This window comes from Anas platyrhynchos, chromosome 1 (assembly GCF_047663525.1).
Source record: "Anas platyrhynchos isolate ZD024472 breed Pekin duck chromosome 1, IASCAAS_PekinDuck_T2T, whole genome shotgun sequence".
Taxonomy (NCBI): domain Eukaryota; kingdom Metazoa; phylum Chordata; class Aves; order Anseriformes; family Anatidae; genus Anas; species Anas platyrhynchos.
The window spans coordinates 124,487,908-124,513,849 of NC_092587.1; the positions used below are offsets into that span (position 1 = coordinate 124,487,908).

At 38.3% G+C, this 25,942-nt stretch overlaps 1 protein-coding gene across 1 annotated transcript in view; it reads right to left on the bottom strand.

Annotated features, from left to right (window-relative positions):
• The window catches only part of LOC140001380 (uncharacterized), a 78,541-nt gene extending 53,064 nt beyond the window's left edge, over window positions 1-25,477 (bottom strand). The window contains exons 1-3 of the mRNA XM_072032834.1: window positions 24,879-25,477; window positions 23,294-23,401; window positions 22,483-22,568 (exon numbers count right to left, since the gene is read on the bottom strand). Of these exons, the coding sequence (XP_071888935.1) occupies window positions 22,483-22,568; window positions 23,294-23,401; window positions 24,879-25,477 (793 nt within the window). The remainder of the gene's footprint in view (window positions 1-22,482; window positions 22,569-23,293; window positions 23,402-24,878) is intronic.
• Between the last annotated feature and the right edge of the window lie 465 nt (window positions 25,478-25,942).

Consider the following 25,942-nt stretch of genomic DNA (forward strand, 5'->3'; position numbering starts at 1 on the left):
GAATTCTGAACTATTTAATGGTCTTCTGCTTCCTGCTTTTCAGGATCAAATCAACAGAGGTGTTTGTAATTAAGTTCTACAGGGTGTCTATAATTAAAGAAAATGTTTGGTAGATGAATTTTACAGTTCAGATTTATAGCACCACTTCAAGCAGATTTTTACTATATACTACAATGTTATTGTATTTTGTATTCATTTTGTATTACTTTTTTTTTTCAAAAATGTAGTTATTTTACAGTTTTTAGTATACTGAAAAGATGACAAGAGTTTACATGAATTATTTTTGTATAATTTCACTTTTATTCTTTTTGAAAGAACTCTTAATCCACTTCACCAAAAGAAAAAAAAAAGTTTTTGTTTTAAAAACAAAGAGATGGAGCCAAAATATGCAAGATATTGTGCTGGCATTCCACTGGAAAAAAAAAAAAAAAAAAAAAAAAGCCAAGTATATTTTTGTAACAAAGCTTTCACAAATTATTCCTGCATTAATTAAATCCCTCTTTGCTGGAAACTAACAAAATGCCATTAAGTGCACAAGACAATTATTAACTTTCAGTCTTTTTACTTCCTGTATAATACAATATTACCTAAGTTTCAGTGATTCTTACTGAGCTATCCACCTCTCCTTTAAAGAAAATACTCTGTAACCATAGCAATACTTTCCCACCCTGGTATTATTTCCCACTGGCTTGTTCTAGGCTTTTGCACATAGCAACCACAGCAATCCTTGTTCCAAACTATCAACTTCTTCTTGGCAACTCTTAGCAAAATTACCGTATCTAAACTACTATATATTAAGCTGTACATTTTCAAAACAAGATTAATACATATGTTCTGAATAAGTTGCATTTAAAATTGTAATGCTACTGTATATGACATTCTAATATCACAAACACTAGCATCTCGAATATCAACATCTAATGTCTGCCTTTGTCATTTTCCACAGAGCAACACATCAGTCTCTACTTAGATAAAAACCAATATGCAGTTTTACAACAACTCCCTATTATTCTTTGAACTTGCAACAAAACACTGGGTTCACACTTCAGATTTACCCTGTTTTTAGTTTAAGTCATGCACAGCAGTACCAGCTCTACCTTTAACACTTGACCAGATGGACTACAGCATTGCAGACAGTACAGGTTTTGCAAGACTTTAAACATATCCTTTAATTTTGACATTTAAGCACTCACACAGACCATGGAAGACCATGTGCACACTGAAGGATTTGACAACTATGAGACTACAGAGGGCTGAGCATAGTCCTGTACCTAACTTCTTAACTCTACACACAGAAGCAGTCATGTCTGTGTAGTTCTTTGCAGAAGGATGTGCATCAGAAGCACAGTATGTTCAAGTCATGCAGCCCCAGACTCCACATACTATTTCACTACTCTTCCTCCTGTAATACCATGCAGATTCTCTGCTCTGAGCTGACTACGAATATCCTTCTTGATCACTACGTTACTGTAGAATCTACAACTGAGACACTTTTTTTTTTTTTTTTCAGAAAAAAAAGTAAAAGCACATTACAACAAACTCATAAAAGCCTTTAAAACTAACAGTGGTCAATTCTATTGGACACCTTTCTAATAGTATTTTAACTTGCTGCAAAAATTCACAACAAAAGCACTAATATATTTTCAGATTTATCTATACTTGGCTACTAATTGAATTATTTTTATAAGCTGAACACTACCATACAGTTACTATATCATGGTGAAGCAGCACAAGATATAATTGGTGGCAACGCTGAATTAACATATTAGTGTATTATTGCTCATCCCTCTCCCACCTCCCTTCTCATTCCACTAGAGTCAGTAAGACTTTTGTCACTGGCTTCTGTTTCAAAATACTATCTTCACTCTATTTGTTGATCTGAAATACCCATCAATATTCCCTCAGTATGTGCTCTGTAGGGGTAGTTCCGCAAAAGGAATTACATACACATGACAAGTACATTCATAATTAATCTACTGAGAGAGGCATTGCCATTGAAGAAAACGCATTTTGTCTCAATAACGATGGATGGAAACAATCAGAGGAAATTAGATAAGTATATATACACACCCCACATGTTTTCTATATGTGTGTATCTCTCTCTCTCTATGGGGGATCATTTGTGTGTGTGAGTGTATGTATATATCAAATCATGAGATACATGTGTATACATAAAAACATATAGATATATACAGGAAATTTGATAAATATTAAACAAACATTCAAATGGCCTTAAATATATATATTAGAATTGGTAAAAGTAAATTAAAATAAAATAAAATAAAATAAAATACAATACAATACAATACAATACAATAAAATTTACTCACTAAGCCAATATCAGCTACCTAAGTTTTTCTGAGTCTGAAATGCTACAAAAAGAAATGGTACTGAAAAATAATTTTATAGAAAGATTCTTTCAGGAGGATAGTGTCTACAGATTACTACTCTGTACTTAGTGTTTTTTGTCATATTGTTGGGTTAAGGCACATTCTATCTTACTGATGCATCATCTATCCATTAACATGATTTTCCTACAACTAACAGCCAGTGGGATTAAACACTAGAGGAATATATTCTATCCAGATGGGTCAATATAGGAATATAAGATTATATCCTTGATGAGAAAATTCTTTAAGTCATTGTTGCCTGCTGGTTTTAAAAAAAGAGTTAAGTCTTTATAGATGCAGAGAAATTAAACATACGTCTAGGTTTGGAAGAGGAAAGGAATTTAGCTGATATAATTACTTTTATAATAACTCCTACAAAAAGAAAGGACAAAAGAAAATTATACTATGTTATTTTTGTATTTTGCCTAGCAGAGATAGGTATTTAAAAGTAATCTTCATAAAACTTACTTAGGTTTTCATTTTAAAGAAAAGGTGAAAATTTGAAATTACTGTTTCTTATGATTTAGCTATGATCACTAAATGATCACCAGAAATACAGCAAAGAAATGGTAATTTTGTCCCCAGAAAGCCTCAAAATTAAGGCTGTTATAACTAGCAGAGTAGAAAAGTGCCCTATCACTGTACAGTAAAATACTATTTTGTACTTTATCAATGTTTATGCTTGATTTATGGGAGGATTTCCAGATAGAATCCTTCAACTGGAGATCATAAACTACAAGTAAAATGGAAACAACTTCATTCCCCCTCCCCCCCCCAAATACAAAGGTAATAGATTTATTAAATTTTAATTCAAACCATGTTTTTTAATATGTTGGTCAAATGTATTATGAAAACCAAATATTACTTGCTTTATTTAGTTTTATGGCAATACAGTGTATTCTACATTCTACACCACCAAGTACTTTCTGAAAGTATTTATTTCATAGGTCTATTAACAAGTACATTTATATTTTATGCTTAAATAATCAAATACACTCTTCCTTACTGTAAATGCTGTTTTGTTTTGAATGTAAATATTTTTGTTGCTTTCTCACATCCTAAAGATATTCCTTTTCGAGAAGCCATCGTGCCCATGCAGAGAAAGCACAGCATTCAGTTGAGTCTTCCTTTGATTTACATAGAGAAGTAGAAGGAACAAAGCCGCTGAGATTAATCTGAACTTTCGAAATTATAACAGTCCATAATCCAAGGATATATATATATATTTTACTTTCCTATACATTTATGAAAGATTTTACAAGATTTTTTAAATAGCATTTAGCCAAGGTGCTCTAGCCAAGCCACAATGAAATAACTTGAAAAACTTTCACAGGAATTTAAAGGAAATAGAAATGGAAGTCAATACTTTTCTACTGGAAAGTCAGGTGAAAGCAATGTATCTTATTATTTTGTTTCTCTTTAGGATAGCTTGGGTTGAAATGACTTTAGCAAGACTTCAAAAATTTTTGTTAATATTTTATGTACCTGTTCTATATACTAGTCGTTCTTTACACTCCTTATTCCTTGCACTATTTTCCCTTTCTTCTTCTTCATTCATGTTTTGGCTTTAGTGAATTTTAAAGTTCATCCCCTCCTTTTAGAAGATAACTGCCCATAAATCTACTATCTTTTGGAAGCCGTGAAAATCTTCTCTTAACATCGTTGTGTTTTGTTTTAAAACAGTCAGTCTCTTATTTTTGTAATGAGGTAAAGACCTTATTACAGTGACCCTTCAGACACAATTTTAATGCGTTCCCATAAATTAAGAATAAGTATTGTTTTAATGCTACTCTACCTAAAGGAATTCTTTCCTTTACAGGTCTCTGAGCTCTCAGAACACCCTCTCCAGGCTTCTGTAACAATCTTGTATGGAGACAACAAATGATACAATAACCATTGAACAAAAGAGCGCTAAAGGAAACAAAACAAGCTTGAGCTCTGAGACACATCTCAGATATTCGGGTAAATTAGAGAATATCCTTTACTTATAAATTCATTACTTTAAAAAAAATAATCATTTGCACCCCATTCTTTCTGGAAATGCATGAACTACTCCTTACCCAAACCCACAAATAAATTGGCTCTGAAAGTTACAAAAAAAAAAAAACAAGTATCAGCAGAAACAAAGCACAGCCATGTCTGGGACATACACATTAACCATTGTGGATTCAGCAATCATATTAGAATGTATTATCACACAGTATCCAAGTTTATCAATCCTGGCCTCAATTCAAATATGCAGTTAGATGCCTTACTAAGTGCTCTGCTAAATTGAGCCTTTAATGCTATTTAAAACTAACTTAATATAGAAAAGAGCTATAGATTAACTGACATATCTATTGTTGGGTTTTTTTTGTTTGTTTTTTTTTTTTGGTTTCAAACACTTCTCTCTAAGCACATTGCTCTCTGGAGAACATCAAAAATTGGGATGTGGAGCATCCCAGTAAGTTGTGTTTGACTTGCTATTGCAAATTCAAACACTAAACAATTCCCAGTCTCGGTTGTTGGATTTTTCCAGTCTCATGTCATCGATTCAACAGTTAAGTTTCACTGCCTACTACTCTGTAGTAGGGGTTGTGACTTATACTGAATTTCTTACCGCAAGTCATCTGAACCTAGCTTTAAAAGACCACGTGGCTCCTGGATTTGACTTGGAAATCCAAAAAATAAGACGTACACCAGCATTTTAGACGTTTGCCACAAAACAACAGCTTCATACAAAAACACCGGTACAGGCAACAGTGACAGAATTCAGTTCCCTCTCATACCACCTGATGTCTTAGCCATGAGACCCTCCCTTGTCCTTGTCCAATGCCCTATGTCATTCACACTTTCCTGCTCTTGTGACAAGAAGAAATTTAGAGATGAGATGTTCCCAAAAGTACAGTGTATGCACCATTAGTGGGATACTGGCTACTTCAAAATGATAAATGAAGGCTGTCCGCACGGCCCAGCACCTCTTTTGAAACACATAGGAAGCTTGTATGAAGCCTGGAACTGCTGCTATGCTGCTGGCTTACAGCAAGGGTACAAAAAAGGGAAACCCATACCACAAGCAGTTTTCTGAGTGAGAACATTAAACATATGTAAACCCCAGAGGCAGCTGTTGGTATGAGTGCTATTGCCCAGAAGATGGGAGCTGCAGATGGAGGCAGTCAACAGGAACCCCTGGGAGAAGGGGGTTGCCTAGGGCAGCTGAATGCATTCTTGTCCAAGCAAACCAACTCCGGAATATTTGTGATCATCTAATCCCTTACATATCTCTCATTCATCCCATAAACACCTTTTTGTCACAGGCATGTTTCTTTTGGGGTAGAGGGGAGGGGAGAAATAACTACGAAAGTTGCCATTTAATAGAATATTTTACAACAACACATACATCCAAGAAAGCAAAACTGAAGTAACATGCAACCTCAGTTTTAGCATGCCCCTGTTCTGTCTGCCTGTCTCCGACCCCTTAACATTTCTTTTAAAGTGCATTCTGTACTTGCAGAATTTCTACAGATTTAAAGGGGGGTGGAGACGAGGTGGTGAGGAATCAAACCAGGCAGTAAAATTCATTTGTGTGGCAACCTATTGTCTTTCAGCAGTGCAGTTGTCAAAGTCAGAGCATTATCATTCAGCTCTGTTGCTTGAGTCATTTGAGTAACTAACAACAGTTTGTGGGCATCATCTTTTCCAGTGCCCCAGCTTGGACAGAAAAAAATAAATGCATCTGGTGTTCCAGGCAATGTACTGGAAAGCAGCAGCATCCAACAGCTAATGACCTCCTCCAGCTGTACCCTCACCTGCTACTATCTTGGCCCCATTACCACTCTGTCTTAACTTTTCTCTTCCCTTTCTTGTGTTCACAGCAATCACAGTCCTATTTTTTGCCTGCTTTGCTTCCTCTACTTAAGACACACATCAGAACTACAGCCCACCTTCACTCAAGCACCTTCTTCCAACACACGGTGCTCATTAGCCTGTCAGGGGCATGGCCTTACCCATGCATCCCATGCTGCAGGGGACATCAATAGGACATACTGATGCATTTAAGATTAGATGCACTAATACAAAGTAGTATGCAAAATACACTCACATCCAGCCTGTCTTCAGCCTCATGTTTTCTACGTAGAAAGGCTTTGCTCCCTATCTCTCACCCCTCTCTGCCAATCAGAAGACGCTTTCACAATCAACTAACTCCATATTCCCAAGATACAGAGTAAATTTCTTTTGAGGCAGAACAAAAGAAACAACCTCTTCCAAGTGGTGCACAGTGCAGTATGAGAGTCAGGGCAATTAGGTACACAACTGACAAAAGAACATGACTTCACGTCCCAAATGAAGAGAGCATAGAACAAAATGTAATGCAAGAACGGCAACAAAGACATACCATTTTTCATAGTAATGCAGATGTTAAGATATTGAAAATATTTTTAGCATGTACTAGGGAACACAAAAAGAAAAGAAACTTTTGGAATAGCTGTGCAGAACTACATTGTTCCCCTATTTTTCATGACGTATGTGATACATGTGATCCCCCAGTTTTTATGAATTTAAACATTTAGCTCTGAAAGAAACTCTTTTTTTTTTTTTTTTTTTTTTGTACAGAAAAATATCAAGATGTTTACAATTTTTCCACATATAAAGACTGTCTACAGCATTTTATCTGGAGCACCCTTTCACTATCTTCTGGTTTTCTGTTTTCAGAGGCCTATACACTCCTCTAGATAGACCTCACTTCAGTCGTAACAATGCCTGAGCTTTCACACCCCAACTCCATTTTTAGTTTTGAGTTTTAGTATGCTGTACACTTAACTCTCAAAAACTCAAGGTAGCATAACTCAATCCTAGCATGCATCTTTTATCTTGATGTAACGCTGCAACAGTTGTTGTATATGCTCCATAATTTGTTGTCATTCCCACTGCCCTCTCTTCTAAAAATTTAGTTTATCTATAGCTGGGCAATCTATGCAGCCTTTAGGTTGACAGAAATGTAACTGCTCCTCATCCATTGCACATGGCCCAGCCTTCTGCATACACACTAACGGACTACATGTATATGAGATGAGATGAAGACCCACCATACCATGACAACACTATTGCAATTCCATGCCATATCAAATTTTAATGCCTTTTGCCTTGTTTAGTGCCACTCTGCACCATTTTGCCTGAATATGTCCTGCATGACAGCCCCCTGCTATGCATTGTCTGTCCCTTCACAGCTCCCACTGATAAGACTAATTTCTTGCTTTGCATCTCTACCCTCACTCCCCAAAGGCTGAAAACAAAGATGGCTTGGGTTGGAATGGACCTTAAAGGTCATCTAGTTCCAACCCCCGTGCCATAAACCTGCCTTTGCCATCACCCAGCCAGGCTAATTCCTGTACCGCTGTAGCAAAGGCACCCCAGATAGGTGACCTTAGGATGCTGAAGATCACAAAAGAAAGAAAGTGACAGTAGCCTGAGTGAGTATCCTCTATCTTCTTAGGGGATAAAAAGCACAACAACAAAAAAATCAAACTTAATGAAAAGACAGTAAGTAGACTTCAAAGGGGCAAAATGGGAACAGGGGAGTTCCTAACAGCCTTTTGAAGTTTGTTAAAAATAATAAAAAAGTAATTTTTTTTTCTAGTTTTTCCCTCATAGAAGAGAAAAGTACAGTTCACTGACTTAATTGCACAATTGTACGGTTCACTGACTTAATTAAGTGTAATGTTAAATGTGAGTAAGCATACATGTAATTGACTAACTTTTTAATCATTACAAAATGCAAGGATTTAAAGAACATAAAATATCAGACAGTTTTCTTACTCTTAATGTTCCTTCAGTAAAATCAGAGCTAAAGAAGCGCCATTAGACTCAGATACCATCTTATCAGAAGACTTATCGCCAGTCAGACATGGTATTTCCCCAAATTCTCAACTGCATACACAACACATAGTGAAGGCAAAAAATACAATGTGAATGCAATGTCAGTGCATGTCTGAAGCCTGGGACCATAACCCGGACCACGGCTATCTTCATGAATGTCCTAGGTCACTGAAGAAGTCATTTCACATGTGCCTTGCAAACAATGTTATAGCAAAAAAAATGATTAGGGCCATCCCTAGACACCTAACAGAAAACCACTTGCCAATCTTGCTTTTTCAATGTCTGGTGAGAACAATACTGTAAAGCAGACATCTGAACTGTATGTAAAAAGATGCCAAAAAAAAAGAAGTTGGAGAAGACATAGGAAAAGCCATTAATGATTAAAGGGGTAAAAATGAAGCATCTCCAAGTGTGACTGAAGGAGTTAAAACTGTAAAAATTATCAGTAAGAATAATCAACTGCCTTAACAGAGTGCTAGGCAAAGTGATAGATTCTCTGTCAACCCCTTAATTCTTTGCAAGATAGGGAGCACAGCAGAATCATCGCTGAGCAAATTCCATGTCCTGTGATGTGCAGAGGGGTTTTTAAAAGAGTGTAACGGTATTTCTGACTTTGAAAACAAGAGTCTGAGGGCTGTCTTAGGTTTTTAGCTGGAGACTGAAATCAAAAGAAAACATTGAACGTTTCAAACAAATGAAGTATTTCCTACTTTTTAGAAAACCACTTTTAAAGACAAAACATTAAGACTAGGAAAGCACAAGCATTTCCAAATGCCAGGATGACAGATTTTTTTAGAAATAATTTATTTTTCTATGAAATATTTTGTACTCATCCTGCAATTGGGGAAAATTCATGTGAACGTCAGTCTCGCCTCCTACCAATTATGACCAAAATATTGCCTTTTACTTCCCATCAGTGACACATGTGTGCTGGCATTTTTATTTCAAAATTTGTATGTGAGGACAAAATGAACATATTAGTAAAAGGTTGTGGTTAGTTAGGTAAACTCCCCATGGTAAATTTAGTTATTTCCTGATCTCAAAACTTAGTAAGACAGGAAAGTCTTTTGCCAGTCTCTGTCTTCTCAATATACGGCAACTCATCTCAAACCAAGAAGAGATACAAAAAGCTCCCCTCTTGCAATAAGTAATTAATCACTGTCTGTTAACATTCTTTCCTACTCTGGTATCACTTTTTAAAGGAATTCCCCAAGTCTTCTTTCACCACCTAGACTTTGGGTATAGCATTAAGCAAATTACTAACATTAAATAAACAATTTAATTCTCTAACTCACAAGGTATTGCTTCTCTGCAGATCTTTCCATACTTCCACCACCCTCAATCCTCTCCCAGTATATGTACAAAACTTAATGTAGAAAATGAAAACATAAAAAAGAAAACGAAAACATATGTGGAAGTATTGGGGAAAAAAAAATAAGTAACAGAATACCAAAGTCAAGAATTACAAATATTAAACCTACTCTCATTAAAACCTGAGAAATGCTATTAATTTAGCCAACTTATTAATCAGATTTCAATAACAGGTTTCTGTGGGAATTCTATGAGATACAAATAACAGAAGTGTTACAAATTCAGGCTTGGAATTCATCTTTAGAATACACAGACATATATATTTGAGGTAAATTTTCTGAATTAATGAACCAAGAGAAGGTAAAAGAGCGCACAGCAAGGGCTTCGTCTGTTGTCCAGTATTTATGATTCTACAATAAGCTATTTTAGAGCAGAGATACTATTTTATTCAAAAAGCCCCAGAACTTATGCATTGTGAAAGATCATATATAACCTTAGTATCATATTATAATCAATGATTTAATAATAGCCTATAAACAGACATTATGCAAACACACATGAAGGGATGAGTATGAAGGCCTCTGAGATCTCAATGCTAGCCTTTTTTTGGTAGCATTCTCAACTTTTTCCATTGCAAGAACAAGGATGGGGATATAGTCCAAGAACTGAACCATGTTAAAATGAGTTCAGTTCATTAGTGACAGGTTTGTAACAGCACATAATATTTTAATCCATGTACCAGCTTCAGAAGACTGCTCAATTCAGGTAAGACAGAAGTACAACTTTCTACGTACCAAAACAGGATGAATTTTTCAGCACTGTGATAAAAGGTAATTTCTACATTATGAAGCTAGTGACACCAGCCACCAAGTATCTGTAGTTCAGTTACGCGACAGCCACCCTGAGAACCCCCCTGCTAAACTATTTGCATTCTTTAATTTCCAACAGTCACTATAAACTGAAACTAAAGTCAATCACTAAAGTAAGGTATATTCTGTATCAATTACACACAGTTCAAAACAACATGAATACATATGCCCTGTAACTCAATAAAAAAATAAATCATAATTCTCAAGTGTTCCTCTTATTTCTCCTGTTCTGATAAATCCAGCAACCATGCATCTAGTTCTTCACCAGTGGCCATCAAATCCAGTTTTGCTGCAGCTACAAGAATTAGAAAGGAGCATTTACCCTTCATTTATAGGACTGAAGAAACAGTAGAGGGTATTACTTAAGCTGGTACCTTCTGTAAAAGCTGTGGCTTTCTTTGGAGGACACTTCAAAAAAAAAAAAAGTCTAATTTGGAAACACAGAATTGCCCTAGAAATCCCATTCATTTTCCTTTAGCCAGAGAAGAAACACAGTCAATATTCCTACTAGGCTCAAGTTAGCCTTTGTGAATGCCTCACCAAAGTCAAAGGTAATGCCATTCAACTAAAACTCAAACAAAAAATAATGCCACCTAAAAGCAAGGGGAAGAAGTCTAGCCTGACAAAGTGGTAACATAAATAAATTTATTAGAGAGGGACAATAATGAACATTTTAATATTGAAAAGTAGATACTGAAAGTTAGAGAAGAAGGGGGGGCAGGGAGGGGATCACATCAACACAGTAAAGTGACACAGCCTTGGAACAGAAGGAAATCACTTATTCAAGCTGCCATGTAGAACAAGCATCTTTATTGGTAGAGTTGGTGGAAAACTTAAGTGTTTCTAAATGGTAATGGTCTAACTAGTTTCTTAAAATAATAGAATAGAAGCTTCCTTATAAGGGTCTTGGATTAATACATGCTGGCAATGGAAACGGTAAAAGAACATTTGAGACTAGAGCAGGCAACAGAAATACCTAAGAATTTCAACAACAACACAGCAACATTTGATTCATCGCATAATCAAGAAAATGAACAGCCATCATCCAAGGGAAGTCCTGTTCTGTTTAATAAACACTTGGTCTAAGTGATGAAGCTTTGCATCTTTGATTTTGATTTATACACTTATGTATAAAATATAAAATAAAAATAAAAACCCCTTAAGGGTGAAGACCCATAGCATTTTCTGAATAAAATAAAAAGTACTCCCTAGTTCAAATTTGGTCAATTAGATGGACATATTTTGACAGAGCATGACCACCAGGGAGTAACAGAAAAAAGAACTCAGAGAGCAGGCAACAGTTTTCAGATGAAAAAACTGGAATTGTGTAATGAGACTCACTTGAAAAAAATACTGGTAAAACAACATTTTTTATATCTAAGTATTCTGTCATCGTATCTTGCCTGGTCTCTTTTCCCTTTTGTTTATATTTTGTATGCCTTTTGATCAACTTTTGTCACAGACTGCATTAACTGTGAAGTACCTGGTAAATGTAAAATATGGGTATGAGCTTTTCCTTCCCACTGCACAACTTAACCTCTACTGCTAGCATTAAAATTCTTACCCAACTACCACCTGTCATCAAGTCACCTACTATCTATGCATTTGATAATGGTTACATATTTTTCTTAAACTTCACTGTTTACACTATACCACTACCTAAAAACCTCACAGCTAAGTTTAATTCTAAGTCCCTAATAATTTTTCAGCTTCGCAACTTTATATCATTTATAGGTTTGCTATGTTCTTAGGTAATAATTAATGAGAAGTAAATGAAAATGGAATTTCTATGGGACAAAACTTTCTTCTAATTTGAATTGTTAAAATGAAATCAAAGTAATTATTGAACCACTCATGCTTTATGAACAACTCAGCAAGGTATTTAATAAGTAAGTAGTCCACCTGGCTTCAAGTTCATACAAGCTTTCTATGACTTGCAGAATCAAGGACTTATAAGCAGACTTCTTGAAATGACTACTACCTACTAAACATTTCAAAACTCATTATGAGCACCACTACCACTCTCCTCCATGCCCTAGTCCTACAAACGTAAAGCAGTACCTTTATTAGGTTGAAATTTCCCAGGTTCTGTCTGTAACAAGAAAAAAAAAAAAAAGAGGGGGAAGAGGGAAGGAAGAGGGAAGAGAGAGGGAGAAAAGATGGTTCAAATTAAAAAAAAAAAAAAAAAGAAAGTACTTTTCACTGGAAAACATTGTGAAAGAAAAGATTCACAAGATCTTTTTGCAAGAAATTCTTGAAATTATTTTTTGGCTTTGTAGGACAATGCTGGAGCTCAAACTTGAAAGTTAGAATTTTAAATAGAAGATTCTCTCAATAATAGAGCTGTGGTTTTCATCCAAAAGAAACTAGTCCTGATTTAACAGTTTCAAGAGTACTGAAAACAAACAAAAAAAAAGATACACAGAGCAAATGAAAAAGACCTTTTACAGAAATCGCCAAGACTTCAAACCCTGAAGAGTCTTATTTACATACTTATCTCCATTCACCTTAGTCATGATGTCCCACTTAACTTCACGTGAAAACTCAATGGCTCTATGCTGGAATTCACAAACTTTTGCACATTGGAGTCTAAATGTATAGCTAAAATGTGACATATGGCAAAGTTCTGAGAAACATCTGATTTTATACCAACTCAAAGAGAACTAGGCCTCAGAGGACAATCCAGAGTACCCATAAAAAGATGGAAACAACCTAACCCTAAGTACAGACACTGACTTTAAATCCCTCTACGGCTTTGACCCTGTGCTATAGAGGCTAGGGACTTGCTCCGACCTGCCATCCGGAATCCAAAACCACCTCTGGAAGTCAGGTACCTGTGTTCATTCTTTCAGCAGATGAGTAGGAATCTCTTCAAGTAGTCTGAAGGGAAAGATGGGGAAGTGCTTTCCTGAAAGGACAGCCTCATGACTGCAGCACAATCACAACACAAGCCAACATCTCTACGTATGGTAGCCTAATAGTCTGACTATTCTCCGTGGGGTGAACAACCCTGCCTTCCACACATGCAGAATAAACTGTATAGCAAAGAACCGGATCACAGAAAATGATCACAGAAAACAAATACAGCCATGACTGACCTTTTGGCTACAACACTGATACAGAGAAATCAGAAGATCCTCAACTTCTTTTTCCAACAACCATGTTCCCAGGGACGATTTATATTAAACCAAGCATGCAATAGAGTTTGTGAGCTACTTACACTACAGTCTGAGAGATCAGGAACCACTCAACAGAACACCCCTGTTCAAAAGGATATTAACCATACTCCACAGGAACTTTCACCTTAACGAATTCCTAATTCAACAAGCAAATGACTACAACAGGAAGCAACTGAGATAACATGGGTGAAGAAGTTGACAGTACTGGCTTGGTCTCCATAATTGATTGTATGCACATTTATCTTGTGAAGTAAAATTTGTAAAACCAAACAGTCTTCACAAGGCATTTCTCATCAGAAAACTGATGCAGCACACTACCACTTAAGGTAGCCCAGATTTTTCACATGTATCAAGCAAAGTAAAAACTTCTTTAAATTTCACAAAATAACAAGTTTTGGGTCAGTGCTATGTCTAGATCTTTCATATGCTGTTAAATATTCATTCCAATTAGAAATTATTTGTGCATGGAGTAAAGGAAAGAGTGAGACCGTATCTACAAGTTTCAGGAAACACAGAAATAGGTCAAAATAAACAACAAAGTATAGTATCTGGGAATCTAGATGATGATTAGTGGTAAAACTGCAGAGAAGTTTTTTAAACAAAAACAAAACAAAACAACAAAACAACACAAAAACAAAAAACAGAAGAGAAGGCACATCTGAAAGGAGAAAAAGCAATCTGTGACAGTTTCAGTCCCTTAAGTTAGTGGACTTAGAATTTCTTTGCATTTTCAGGAACTAGCAAGATTGAAGGCTATAGGACGCAGTGTCAGAAGTACATCTGTCCCTGGTCAGTGGCTCAGCAGAGACCTGATAAGTAAGTTTTTTGTTTTGCTTTGGGATCTGGCTTCCATTTTATCTAGGGTTTCATAAGAGCTTACAACTTTTTTTGTGAGCAACACAGACTTCATGTAACTGAAATCTGAGTCAAGGACAGCATGTGACTTTCATTTTGACTTCAGAATTATTATTATTATTGAGTGCACAACCACTTAAATTATCGGGAACAGTAAGAACCATCCAGATGAAAACTAAGAAATACAATCAACTATTTGTGAGGCATTAGAGAACAACTGCAGAGCCAGGCACCCTCTCCAAAACAACATAAAAAAAAAAGGATAAAGAAAGGAAAAATACAAAAAATATATATATAAAAAAAACAAGTCTAGCTGTTATTTAAAAGAAAATAAAAAAAGGTTTGGTTCATACGCAGATGTTTCACAATCTTAACTACATACCCTGTCTTCTCAGAGGGCTTTGCATCAGAAAAATCTAACTGAAGCAGTTTCCAAAGAGCTGATTCCATCCAATAAATGATACGCAGTAGTGTCAGCTTCCTGAGATAACATTGGGATAAATACTGCTTGAGAGCGTACTTAGCTGCTGCGTTCTCTTATCTGTTTAAGACCACACATTATGGTTTAAAGTACAGTTTTAAATAATTTGGAAGTCTAACCCCATGAGTACAGTATTAGTGAAATTCTGTTTTATAATGTACCTCTTTAAAAACAAAAAAAACGTACTGTCATCTGTACTGACTAAAATCTCCTTTAATATCACACTGCCAGTGGTTCAGCATCATTACCTTATAACATAAAGTTTCAAATAGAGGGGAAAATAAGATTTTTTTCTTTTACTTTATTTTTTTGATATCATATTCTATTATAGGGAATTAAAAAGGAAAAAAAATGACTGTTTGAGGTATGTTTTGCTATTGTTAAATATATAGGAAAACTAAAAAGCATTCAAGGAGATCATTAAAACAACTAAGCTAATGAGATTTTTCTCCCATGCTTGAGAAACAGAAAAGGTTTGTTGGGGTGTTTAGTGGGATATATTAATGAATTCCTTTGTTCAAACAGGCTTTATTACCTAACTTCAGTAGCTTAAAAAATTTCATATCTCCTCCTGTGTGATTCATCTTTTTATTCCAGAAAAGAAAAAAAAAATCTCTGCTTTTTTTAAACAAAAACATGTTTTATTTTAATTTTTAATATGGCTCTTATCTCTGTCAGGTAAGTATAGAAAACTGCAGGACAATCTGAATTTTAAGAAATCTGAAATATCCATTTCATCACGAAAGCTTTAAAAATAGGTTTAGCTAGTATTGTCTTCCTATGTATTTTTATTCTAGTAGCACTGAAAAAAAAGGTGACCTATTAAAACATTCAGAAAATCAGGTCCCATACTCGCATACAGAATGGGTGTATTCAAAGGGCAACTTCAACTTAGCAAGGCCAGTCGTCTATGCCTCCCTTGCCTGTGTGGAAAAGAAAGACTCCTCTAGAAGGTAACTGAGAGCAGAACAGGCTTTGGGTGCTCCGTATCACCCACTAGAGAAGCTAGTTTGTTGTGACTAGCCACAGGAATCCAAGAAGACTAATTTTAATAAAGGCTAGAGTTAGCCTTTGCATACATACCAGCATCTATTCCTGTAACTCCGTAGGGCCTGCAGTACTGTGTTTGCTCCAGCTCTGCACTTCTCTGCTAGTTGTGCTTACATATGCTCATAGGGCTCAACACTGGGAGGCTTTTCTTCCATTATGTTATTTCTTCCCTAGTTTCACTTTGTTACTTGGGTTGAATTACTAAATAATTCTTGTTCTGTAATTTTCACATGCCTTTAATATTTAAATACAGTTTTCACGTCTAACAGTCAAGTCATCCTTTATTCTTAATAACCTATTTTCTCCAAGTCCTCATTCAGTCCAACTCTATTGTATTCTATTGACTAAAAGTCCTTGAATGCTTGGATAAGGTAAGAACCTAGGTGTAGTCTCACCCTATTAATAGGAAATGGGATTTTATCCTCCATATTCATGATTCAAAACCTGTATTTTTTTTTCATGTTATTATGCGCATAAGACTGTCTCCAGCTTTTCTAACTTAAGCTTTATTTTTTGCAGCTCAGTTTTTAACTCAGTCCATCTGAAGATAAACTGCAACAGAGGCCCAACATACCTTGAACAATCACTGAACTAAAGCTGAATATTGGCAACTGTCTTGGTTTCAGTTAGGACAGAGTTAATTTTCTTCCTAGTAGCTGGTAGGGTGCTATGTTTTGGCTTAGGATGAGAAGAGTGCTGATAACATGCTGATGTTTTAATTGTTGCAGAGCAGTGCTTACACCAAGCCAAGGACATCTCAGCTTCTCACTCTGCCCTGCCAATGGGCAGGTTGGGGGTGCAGCAAGAGCTGGGAGGGGACAGACCCAGGACAGGTGACCCAAACTAGCCAAATGGTTATTCCATACCATCTGACGTCATGCTAAACAATAGATAGAGATGGCTAGGCGGGGTGGGAAGGCCGGACTGCTCGGGGTTAGGCTGGGCATCAGTCATCAGCGGGTGATAAGCAATTGCATTGTGCATTACTTGTTTGTACACATTAGTAGTAGTAGTAGTAGTATCATCATTATTGTTATTATTTTTTCTGTCTTAATAAACTGTCTTTATCTCAACTCACAGGCTTCACTTTCCCATTTCTCTACCCCATCCCAGAGAGGGAAGGGAGAGGGTGAGCGAAAGGCTGTGCGGTGTTTAGCTGCCAGACAGGTTAAACCACAACAGCAACTCGGAACAAAGATTATCAAGTATATAGTATAGGCACTAAACTTCAGCTGTCAATGTGGTATAATGAGGACCGCTACAGTTTCAGAATAAAACTGTTTTGTGTGTGTGTGTGTGTTTTTTTCTTTGGGAAGTTATTAGTCCCCCTGCCCCCCAAACAAAAAAACTCTTCTCTACACATTTTCTTCACCAATAATTCTGTTATGTATCAGGATTGGCATACAGTCAGCATTTTCTTTAGGAGTCTGCTATTTGTCTTTATTTTACATACCAACTGCCATATTCAGTCAAACCAAAGATACATCCAACCCCCATATTGCATCTTTTGCAAAGGTTGGGAGCAGATATTTATGGAAGCACAATCAAACAGGGAAAGCAGGCAGGACACAGGATCCTCCCCCTCTCTAACTTTCAGAGACTGTGGCTTATGTTCTTCTAAGCTTTTGCACTGAAAACCCAACCCAGATAAACTTCCAGTATCTGTAGTGGTTCACAGTTAAACTATTATTCACTGTGGGGGGGGGGGGGAAACAAAACAACAATAACAACAGAAACACTATTTTGTTCTCAATCTGTCACTTGAAAATTTTATTTGATCCCCTCTGGGCCTTGTAATACATGAGACAGTTAATGTGCATTCCCTATTTGTGTTTTCCATTATACTTCTATATAGACTTTTTTCATTTTCATCTTCAGCTGTTTCTTTGCCAGGCTGAATATTACTAATCTATTTAATTGCTCTTTATCATCACTGCCACCTATTTCTAGTTTTAGTATCTCCCCACTTTTTATCCCCCCCCTCTTCCCTTCCTTTAAATATGAAGATCAGAACTGCACCCAGAGGTGCAATTTATGAGCTATGACAGTTTATAGACTGGCATAGCAGGTTTCTGTTTTGTTAGCTATTCTTCCTTATTTTTTTTTTTTTTTTACCTGTTCTGAACATTTAAGTGATACTTGGATTTACTGTGGCAAGCTCCCTACAAAATCTCTTCCTTTAGTGGTAATAGTTTACAGACTCAATAATACTAGGATTGTTCTCCCCTGCATGCATTACTTCATCCTATCAATATCAGCTTCATCTACTGCTTCACTCCCAGTTAACAAGTATCACAAGATCCCTCCTTGGCTCTTCATAACTGGCTTTCGTTTTTGCTGTCCCTACTGTGAAAACAGATAATTTATTTCTACCCTATTTTTTAACCAATTATTAGTCTAGGACGGACCTTTCCTCTTATGTCATAGCAGTTTCATTTTGCTAAGTACTTCTCAAAAGACTTTCTGAAACCTAAGCATACTGCATCAGCTAGATCACACTTACTCACCGTCTCAATGTCTTCAAAGAACTCAGACTGATGAGGCAGCTCTACAAAGGTTGTGCTGACTCTTTCCTGATAAATCAAATTTGTCCATGAATCCATAAGGTCTGGTCTTACAATGTTGTAATAATTATAACTGTTATAATTACTAGCAAGCTGGCTGGAATGAATGCCAGTTGTACTCATCCCGTTCTTTCCTATAAGCTTTCCGGTAGCCTTAAGGACTGCTACTACATTTGCAAACCCTCAGCTTTACTGGTACCAATGCAATATTGTAAGGCTAATGCCACAGTCACTAGTTCACCATTTTTATACAGGGAGATCCACAGCTCTTGAGCGCATCCAGTGCTCCTGCACAGTGAACACAAACACCTCATACCCTCCCTGATACAACACAATCTTCTTTGAGCTCTTTTAGGTCTTAATCATCTACCAGCCCAATGGTTTCCCTGTTTCTGAAGTTTTTAAAGATTATTTGTGACAAGCTTCTTTGTCTTTTACAAATCACTCAGGCTTTTTCTATTTTCACCATGTGTTTTATGCTTAATTTGCTCAAGTTTCACATTTTTGAAGGGTATCTTTCCATTCCTTACAGCCTGCTCTATTCAGCTGCTTAACCATGCTAATTATTTTTAAAAAAACTTTTTTAAAAAGTCAGATAAGGAGTTGCTAGGGGGTATTCATTTGTTCTGAGCCTCCAATCAGTATCTTTAATTTTGACGTTAGCTGCAAGCATTTTACTCTTTTGGTTGTCCATCTTCCCAGGCTTCTTCAATGACCCGCTAATGAATATCCTGATAGCTTTCCTTCTCTCTGGTACACCTATACTGTCAATAACTCACTTTAGAACTAGGTATTCCATACCTCAATTTTAATCTTTTAGTCTTCTAGCAGCTGTATAGAAACTGTTTTGGTCTGACTGCTTATTCTTCTGGGCTCCTGTCTACACAGGACTGAATTCGTTCAGGCAGTTCTCCACTCTTTACCACGTGACTTTTGTCAACGTCTGTCCTACATATAGCATTGTTATGGACTTCCAGCCCAAGAAGTTGGGTCTTCTTGATCTGTGTGCCCTTTCTGCTTGTTCTTATACAGGGTACTGGGATTACTGTACAGAATGCTGCTGCAGAGGTCTTTAGAGGTCTTTATTCTTAACCTTCTGACAACTCAGATTTTGCTTCCAGAGCTATTTTAGTAGCCTTGCTGTCACCAGTACTTCTCCACCAACTTCTCCAGCTGGTGGAGATGGTCTAGACTCCTTTTGCTTGTCAACTACTTTGGCATACAGTTAGAAGGTCATGATGTTCCAGAATGGATTTTATCATTTGCTCCCATTAGTTGTACTCCAGTAAACTAAGTCTTCTTATCACAACAGGAGATACCCTCCTATCATCTAGGAACAATACCATGCAGTGGTATTCTTAGAGAAAAAGGAAATTTAGCCATCATCTGAGAGCAAGGTCTCATCTACAGAATGTAACTTCAGGATCATCTCTGCTTTACAAGTTTGACATCCTCCTGCATTAGGATTTACATCTCATCGAAGTCCAGTGGCATCCAGCCTAGAGATTGCTGTGGGACTACCTGCCTGGGGTTTTAATTTCCACATGCACTTAGCATGTTGTGACTTTCACAGGAGCCCCTTCCAGCTATGGTAAGTGTCATAGCTATCCCTTTGATTCAACAGCTGTATTGATAATGTTAAGATTAAGAACATGATATCAGATCTCCAGTTAGCAAATGGTAGCTACTTTATTAGTATGAGAAGGCAAAGTGTCTAGGCTAAATGGCCTCAGACACATTCCTTGTGTTTCAGTTTTACTCTCAGGTCCTCCATCTGAAGCTTCCACTTTGTGCATCTCCCCCCAGGGACTCCGATTCAGATCATCCTCACCTTCCTGATAGACATCCTAGTTGTTTTCTAAAAATCTGCCTTTGATACTGAACTGCTTGATACCTGTTAATGTTTCACAAAATAAATATTAAAAATACATTTCTTTCTGCCATTCAGTCTCATTAGTCCATAGGCCCAGTGCATTTTGTACAGTCACACAGAATTTTTCAAGACAATCCTATACAACTACTAACAAGCGTAAAACTTTAACTTCTCTTGTGTAAAGCCATGGTAACATTAACAGACATTTCTGATAACTGCCAGATAGATTATAAAGCACAATTGGCAGTTAACTGATAATGGATTACACCAATTGTTATGATAGTGTGATTGTTATGATCTTGTGGAATGATGGACTGTGCTTAAAGGTTTACACAGTTTTAAGACAGAACATAAAACCAGCCACAACTTTCAGTTCAAAACAGAATCAGAAGACAGTTTAAGACATAGCATCTGCTGTATCCTTAATGAGAGCAGTACTTACAAATACATCCAACATCTAATCATTATAGTGTTCTATATAACCAAAACTTGCTGATTCAGAATTGGCTGTTACGCATTTAGATTCCAAATTCAGGTTTCTTGCTATGAATCCTACTTTCAGTTAGAACTCCAACAACACAGCAGACTTGACATAGTGTACACAGCTTCCAGCAACAAAGGGTCTTGATGCTTTCCCCCCCACACACACTGCTGTATTTATGGACAAAATGAATAAACATTTTATTGTAAAGTATAAAATGTATTGTACAATAAGACAAATTCAATACTGATCAACTGATCTATAAAATAGGCCTGATTTTTCAGTTGATAGAAAATTGTTCTCCTCTCTTTTCCACCATCAAATTTAATTTAGAGTAACCCATTGCAGTACAAATACATTAGATACTTAGTAATCTCCAGTAACACTGGGGAAACTCATCACAACTTGCTGAATGCTATGAATCATCCTGTGAACACATAACTGCTAAACACTGCAAAAGGCACTTTAACAAGTAGTTTCATTCATTTATGTCAATACTTCATAATTAGCATAGAGAAGTGTCTCTAGATTGAACTCTTGAGCATCACACTGCTTAGTTACCAGTTGTATTTAATATTTTGGTGAACACTTGATGTAATGGAAGACTCCATAAAATTTTTGTACCAATAACATTTTCATTTTCTGTTCTAAATATGTTAGAGCAAACTAATGAACTCAATGTTTAACAAAGCTGTAAGTACACTTAGACCTGTACTGCACAAGCAGTTCAGGCATCTTAAACATGGCTATTCATATAAGCTTTATAAGTTTATATAACTAAGTTTTGCTCAATAAGTAATAATAAAAAACTACATGGTCATACAGACCTTAGTGCTGCTTGCTTTTTCCTCCCCAGTTTTACCTAAGTGGATCCCCACTCAAGTGGTGAGCAATAATGTAATGGCCAGGCAAAGATGGTTAGAACTCCTCTTCCCTGCAGAACAGCTCTGAAGACACAAATTCATTCACTTTTTCTTTTAAATTGAAATTAGTAACTATGTCAGCTCTTTAGGGTACTCTATCCAAGGCATGGAGTACTTTGAAGGCATTGACAGCACCCACAAGCCCCACTCACAGATCAGGGTCTCACTATTCCCCAGTACAGCCCCCCCCCCCCCCCCCAAGGAGCTTACAACTTGAGGGCTTGGATGCCCCAAAAAAATATTATAACCTGGATGTTTTTCAATCACTGGGGGAAAAAAAATTGTTTGATTTAGATTACAGAATCTCAAGGGTTACAGAATTTAAGGGTTTGTTGGTGACAGCTGATCGATTATACTGAACGGGATGCATACCTTAGTGCATTCTAACAGTGAAATAAAGCATTTTGTCTGCACCTGTGTTTTTACTTTGCAATCAGGGATAACTAAAACAGTACCTACAACCAGTTACTGCAGGGTAGCTGACACAAGGGGACTCTGTCACCTGTAAACACTGTGGTATAACCACGTTCTCTTGGAAGCTATTTAAGATTTAGGGAGAATGCCTTCCTAGAGTAGAGAAAGAATAGCCAAATGCAAAAGAACAAACTTATTAACAAACACGGTGATGGTTGCACTTTGACACTTCTTACCAGGGTAACTTCCCATACACAAGTTCCAAGAACTCTTCAGGCTCCAGCTCTGAGTTTGTTCCATCCTCCATGGCTTCCCAGGAATCCTGGAATGCAGACCCATGGACTAATTTCTACCAGCTGTGCACAATGATGTAAACATACAAGAAAAGCTCTGCTGTACTCTAATTTTGCTAATTAATGAGAAAATAATTACTCAGGTAGCCTACTACTTCCCTTTGCTTTGAAGCATGAGAGCTAATCATGAGCTCTGATTAGGTACTGCCTTTTAAATTCTTATTTTTAAAGAATGAACAACAGAACTTTTTAGTTGCAGAAGACTTAACACTCAATGACACGCACCACAACTGGACAATCATTTGAAATCACGTCTTTTTAATTACATGTCTATAACTCTCCTCATGCTTTCGATTCTTCAGTGTTCATTAGAAAATGGTACAGACGTGGAAAACTGTCTATTGTATCTGATGTTTCACCACTTCAAGCATATTTCAGGCTATTACTGCCATGTTTATCAATATGAAATATATTTATTTAGAAGGAAATTAACTCAATCATAATGATTCTTCACAGTTAACATAACCTATAAATGTCTGAAAATCCCACCTGTCCTTGCATACTGCCTTCAAAGTATTATTATTATTATTTTTTTAAGTAATCAAATATAGATTTTTCCATGGCATTTTGATTAGGCTCTTATTGTGAATACATGAAGTGATCATTAGTCCAGAAATACCTATTGTGCCAGGAACATAGGAATACAGTAAATACTGGGAGCACTATAGGCAGTTGTATGAATCATTTTACATACCTGTGGTTTTCCAGGTTCCTGTGCTTAGTCATGAGTACACTCTCTTCATTTTCTTGTATACAGAACATAATTTCTGCCAATTTTTGTTCTTGGCTTCTACACTGCCACCTGTAGTCATAGAAGAGAAATTAACCATATTTAATGCTGCAAATCCTATTCCCATGACTGTTCTGCTCGCTCTTTTTTTCTCTACAGAGCCATTCTAAAGCATTCCCTTTCACAAAAAGGGTGTTAAAATCCTTGGACTGAGTTATTTGTCATTTGTTACTTAATGAATTTCAGGAAGGCAGGAAATAAAACAATCCCAACTCCAGTTAACCCAACAGAACATTTAGAACTCTCAAAGACAGATAAGGTCTTCACAGATTTTTACATTATCCTTGCTGGCTAGTGGACAGGCAATAACCTTGACAGAGCAAGGTGACTTCTCAAGTCAGAATACAAGAACATCTGCACTTAACTGCTAGGTAAATACAAAAACTAATTTGATTTGTTCTTCCATCTGAAAAATGAACAGTTTTGCAAATATGATTTGCGCACTGAGTTCAGTTGCTGTTACATAGGTTGCAAAGAATGCATACGAATAGAAGCTAACGTATGGAAGAACGTATCATAGAGGTAAAAGTGATCTTGAACTTTTTTATGTAATGAAAAGCACTACGTTTATTCCACGCTTACTGCAGTTTGAGCAATACGCCACAGACTGTGGCAAATTAAACACTTACATCAACACTGAACACGTAGTACCCAGAACACTCACGTTAATCCTTTGCAAAAAAATAAAAAAATAAAAAAAAAATAAAAAAATAAAAATAGAAAATTCAAGTCTTCTTGGAAGAAAAAAAAAAAAGGAAAAAAAAAAAAAAAGCTTTTCAGCGTTCAGAACAGGGGTTTCACTGAAAGCGAAGTTTCAGAATACGAGCTCCGGGGGAACACTGGCTTCTACATGCGCATGTACTCCCCCTTGTTCCAGTGAAGAATTGCTCATATCTTCTCTGGAAGCACCCGCACGAATACTCCCCAGCACACATCTATTTGGAAAAACGCTATCAAGTCATTAACAGACGGAAACTAACTCATTTCACCACGCCACAGCGAACGCATGGGTGACTACCGCTGCCCGCGTACCTGCGCCCATCAAGGAGCGCTCTGCACACTACGCTACGTCAACGATAATCACAGCCTCTACCCGAAATCACAAACTGGAATAGAAAGCGAAATTAAACGCGATTTTCCAAGAACAAGATGCTCTTTAAAAAAAAAAAAAAATTAAAAAAAAAAAAAAAGCCCAGCGCCGCCGCCTGCCCGCACCCCGCTTCCACGCAACCATCCGGCTGCCCCCGTCGGGGGTGCCCCGAGGGGGACCCACCGCAGCCCCCGACGGCCATGGGGACCCCCAGGGGACCCCCCCAGGCCCCCAGCCCGGCTGCGGCCGCTCAGGTGCGCACCGGGCGCCGCCCCGCAGCCGGCACCCCCCCTACCCCACGCAGCCCCTCGCCGCGACCCCTCCCCAAACCCCACACCCGGAGCCAGCAGCCGAAGAGGGCTGGGGACAAGGGGCTCCCCTTGCTGCCCACCCACCCACCTGCGCTCGCCGGGCTCCTGGCAGCGCCGGCCGGTGCCGCAGGATGGATGAGGCGGCGGCAGCGGCTCCTCCTCGATGCGCGGCCGCCTCCCGCCGGGAGGGAGAAGGGGGGGCCGACCGGGATTCCTCCGGGAGGATGGATGGACGGACGGACGGGCGGGCGGGCGGTGTCTCTTCTCTCGGCACAACCCTCCTGCTCCTTCCCCGGTCCCCTCCCTCCTTCCCTGCTGGTGCCGCCGCAGCGCGCAGCGCCCGGCCCCTTCCCTTTTATCGCGGGGCCGCGGCTCCCGCTGCCGCCGCCGCCGCCGCCGCCGCCGCCGCACGGGGGGCAGCGCCGCCCGGCTGCCTACACACAAACCCGGCCGCCCCCGCCCCGCCGCCCGCCCCCCTGCCGGCCCACACCTGTCCGCGGCCCCCGCACCGCCCCGGGGGGGCGGCACAGGGGATGTGCCCCGCTGGGGGCCGCGGATCGCGAGGGGGCAGCCTCCCACCCGTGTTCGTGGCACGCCCCCCGCCCGCTCCTCGGATCCCCCGCAGGTTGCCCTTGAGGAGCCCCGGGTGCCCCGCCGCCCCTTGCCCTGGAGCCGAAAGAGGCGCATCGTCTGGGCCCGCTAAAAAAAAAAAAAGCAGTTTGCGCAGCCAGGAATATGCTGGAAGCCCGGTTCTTGGCGGCTCTCTGGCGTCCGATGGTGGGGGTTGACCTAGCGGGAGGTGGTGGGCTCGCAAATGCCAAGCGCTGGCACATTCTGCAAAACCGGCAGGTAAATACAGCGAGTTGGGTGTTAGGAAAAACGCCTGCATCGCAATTAAAACTGCAGCAAAACTTCAGCTTGTCATGCTGTCGTAGCTCCTGTGCTAACAGAAGAGCAACCTGTCCCGTGCTGATAATTCCCTCATTTTCTGGCTCCTGCCTGATGTATTCAGATTTGGGAAACAACCTCCGTATTTAAATCATTAGGCTTGTATCTGTTTTGATCAAATGGGTTTCACTCTGACATTGACCTTAAAAGAATAGGCTGGTGTGATCCAGTAGTCCACCAAAGCTACATGAGCGCTGGGAGGAG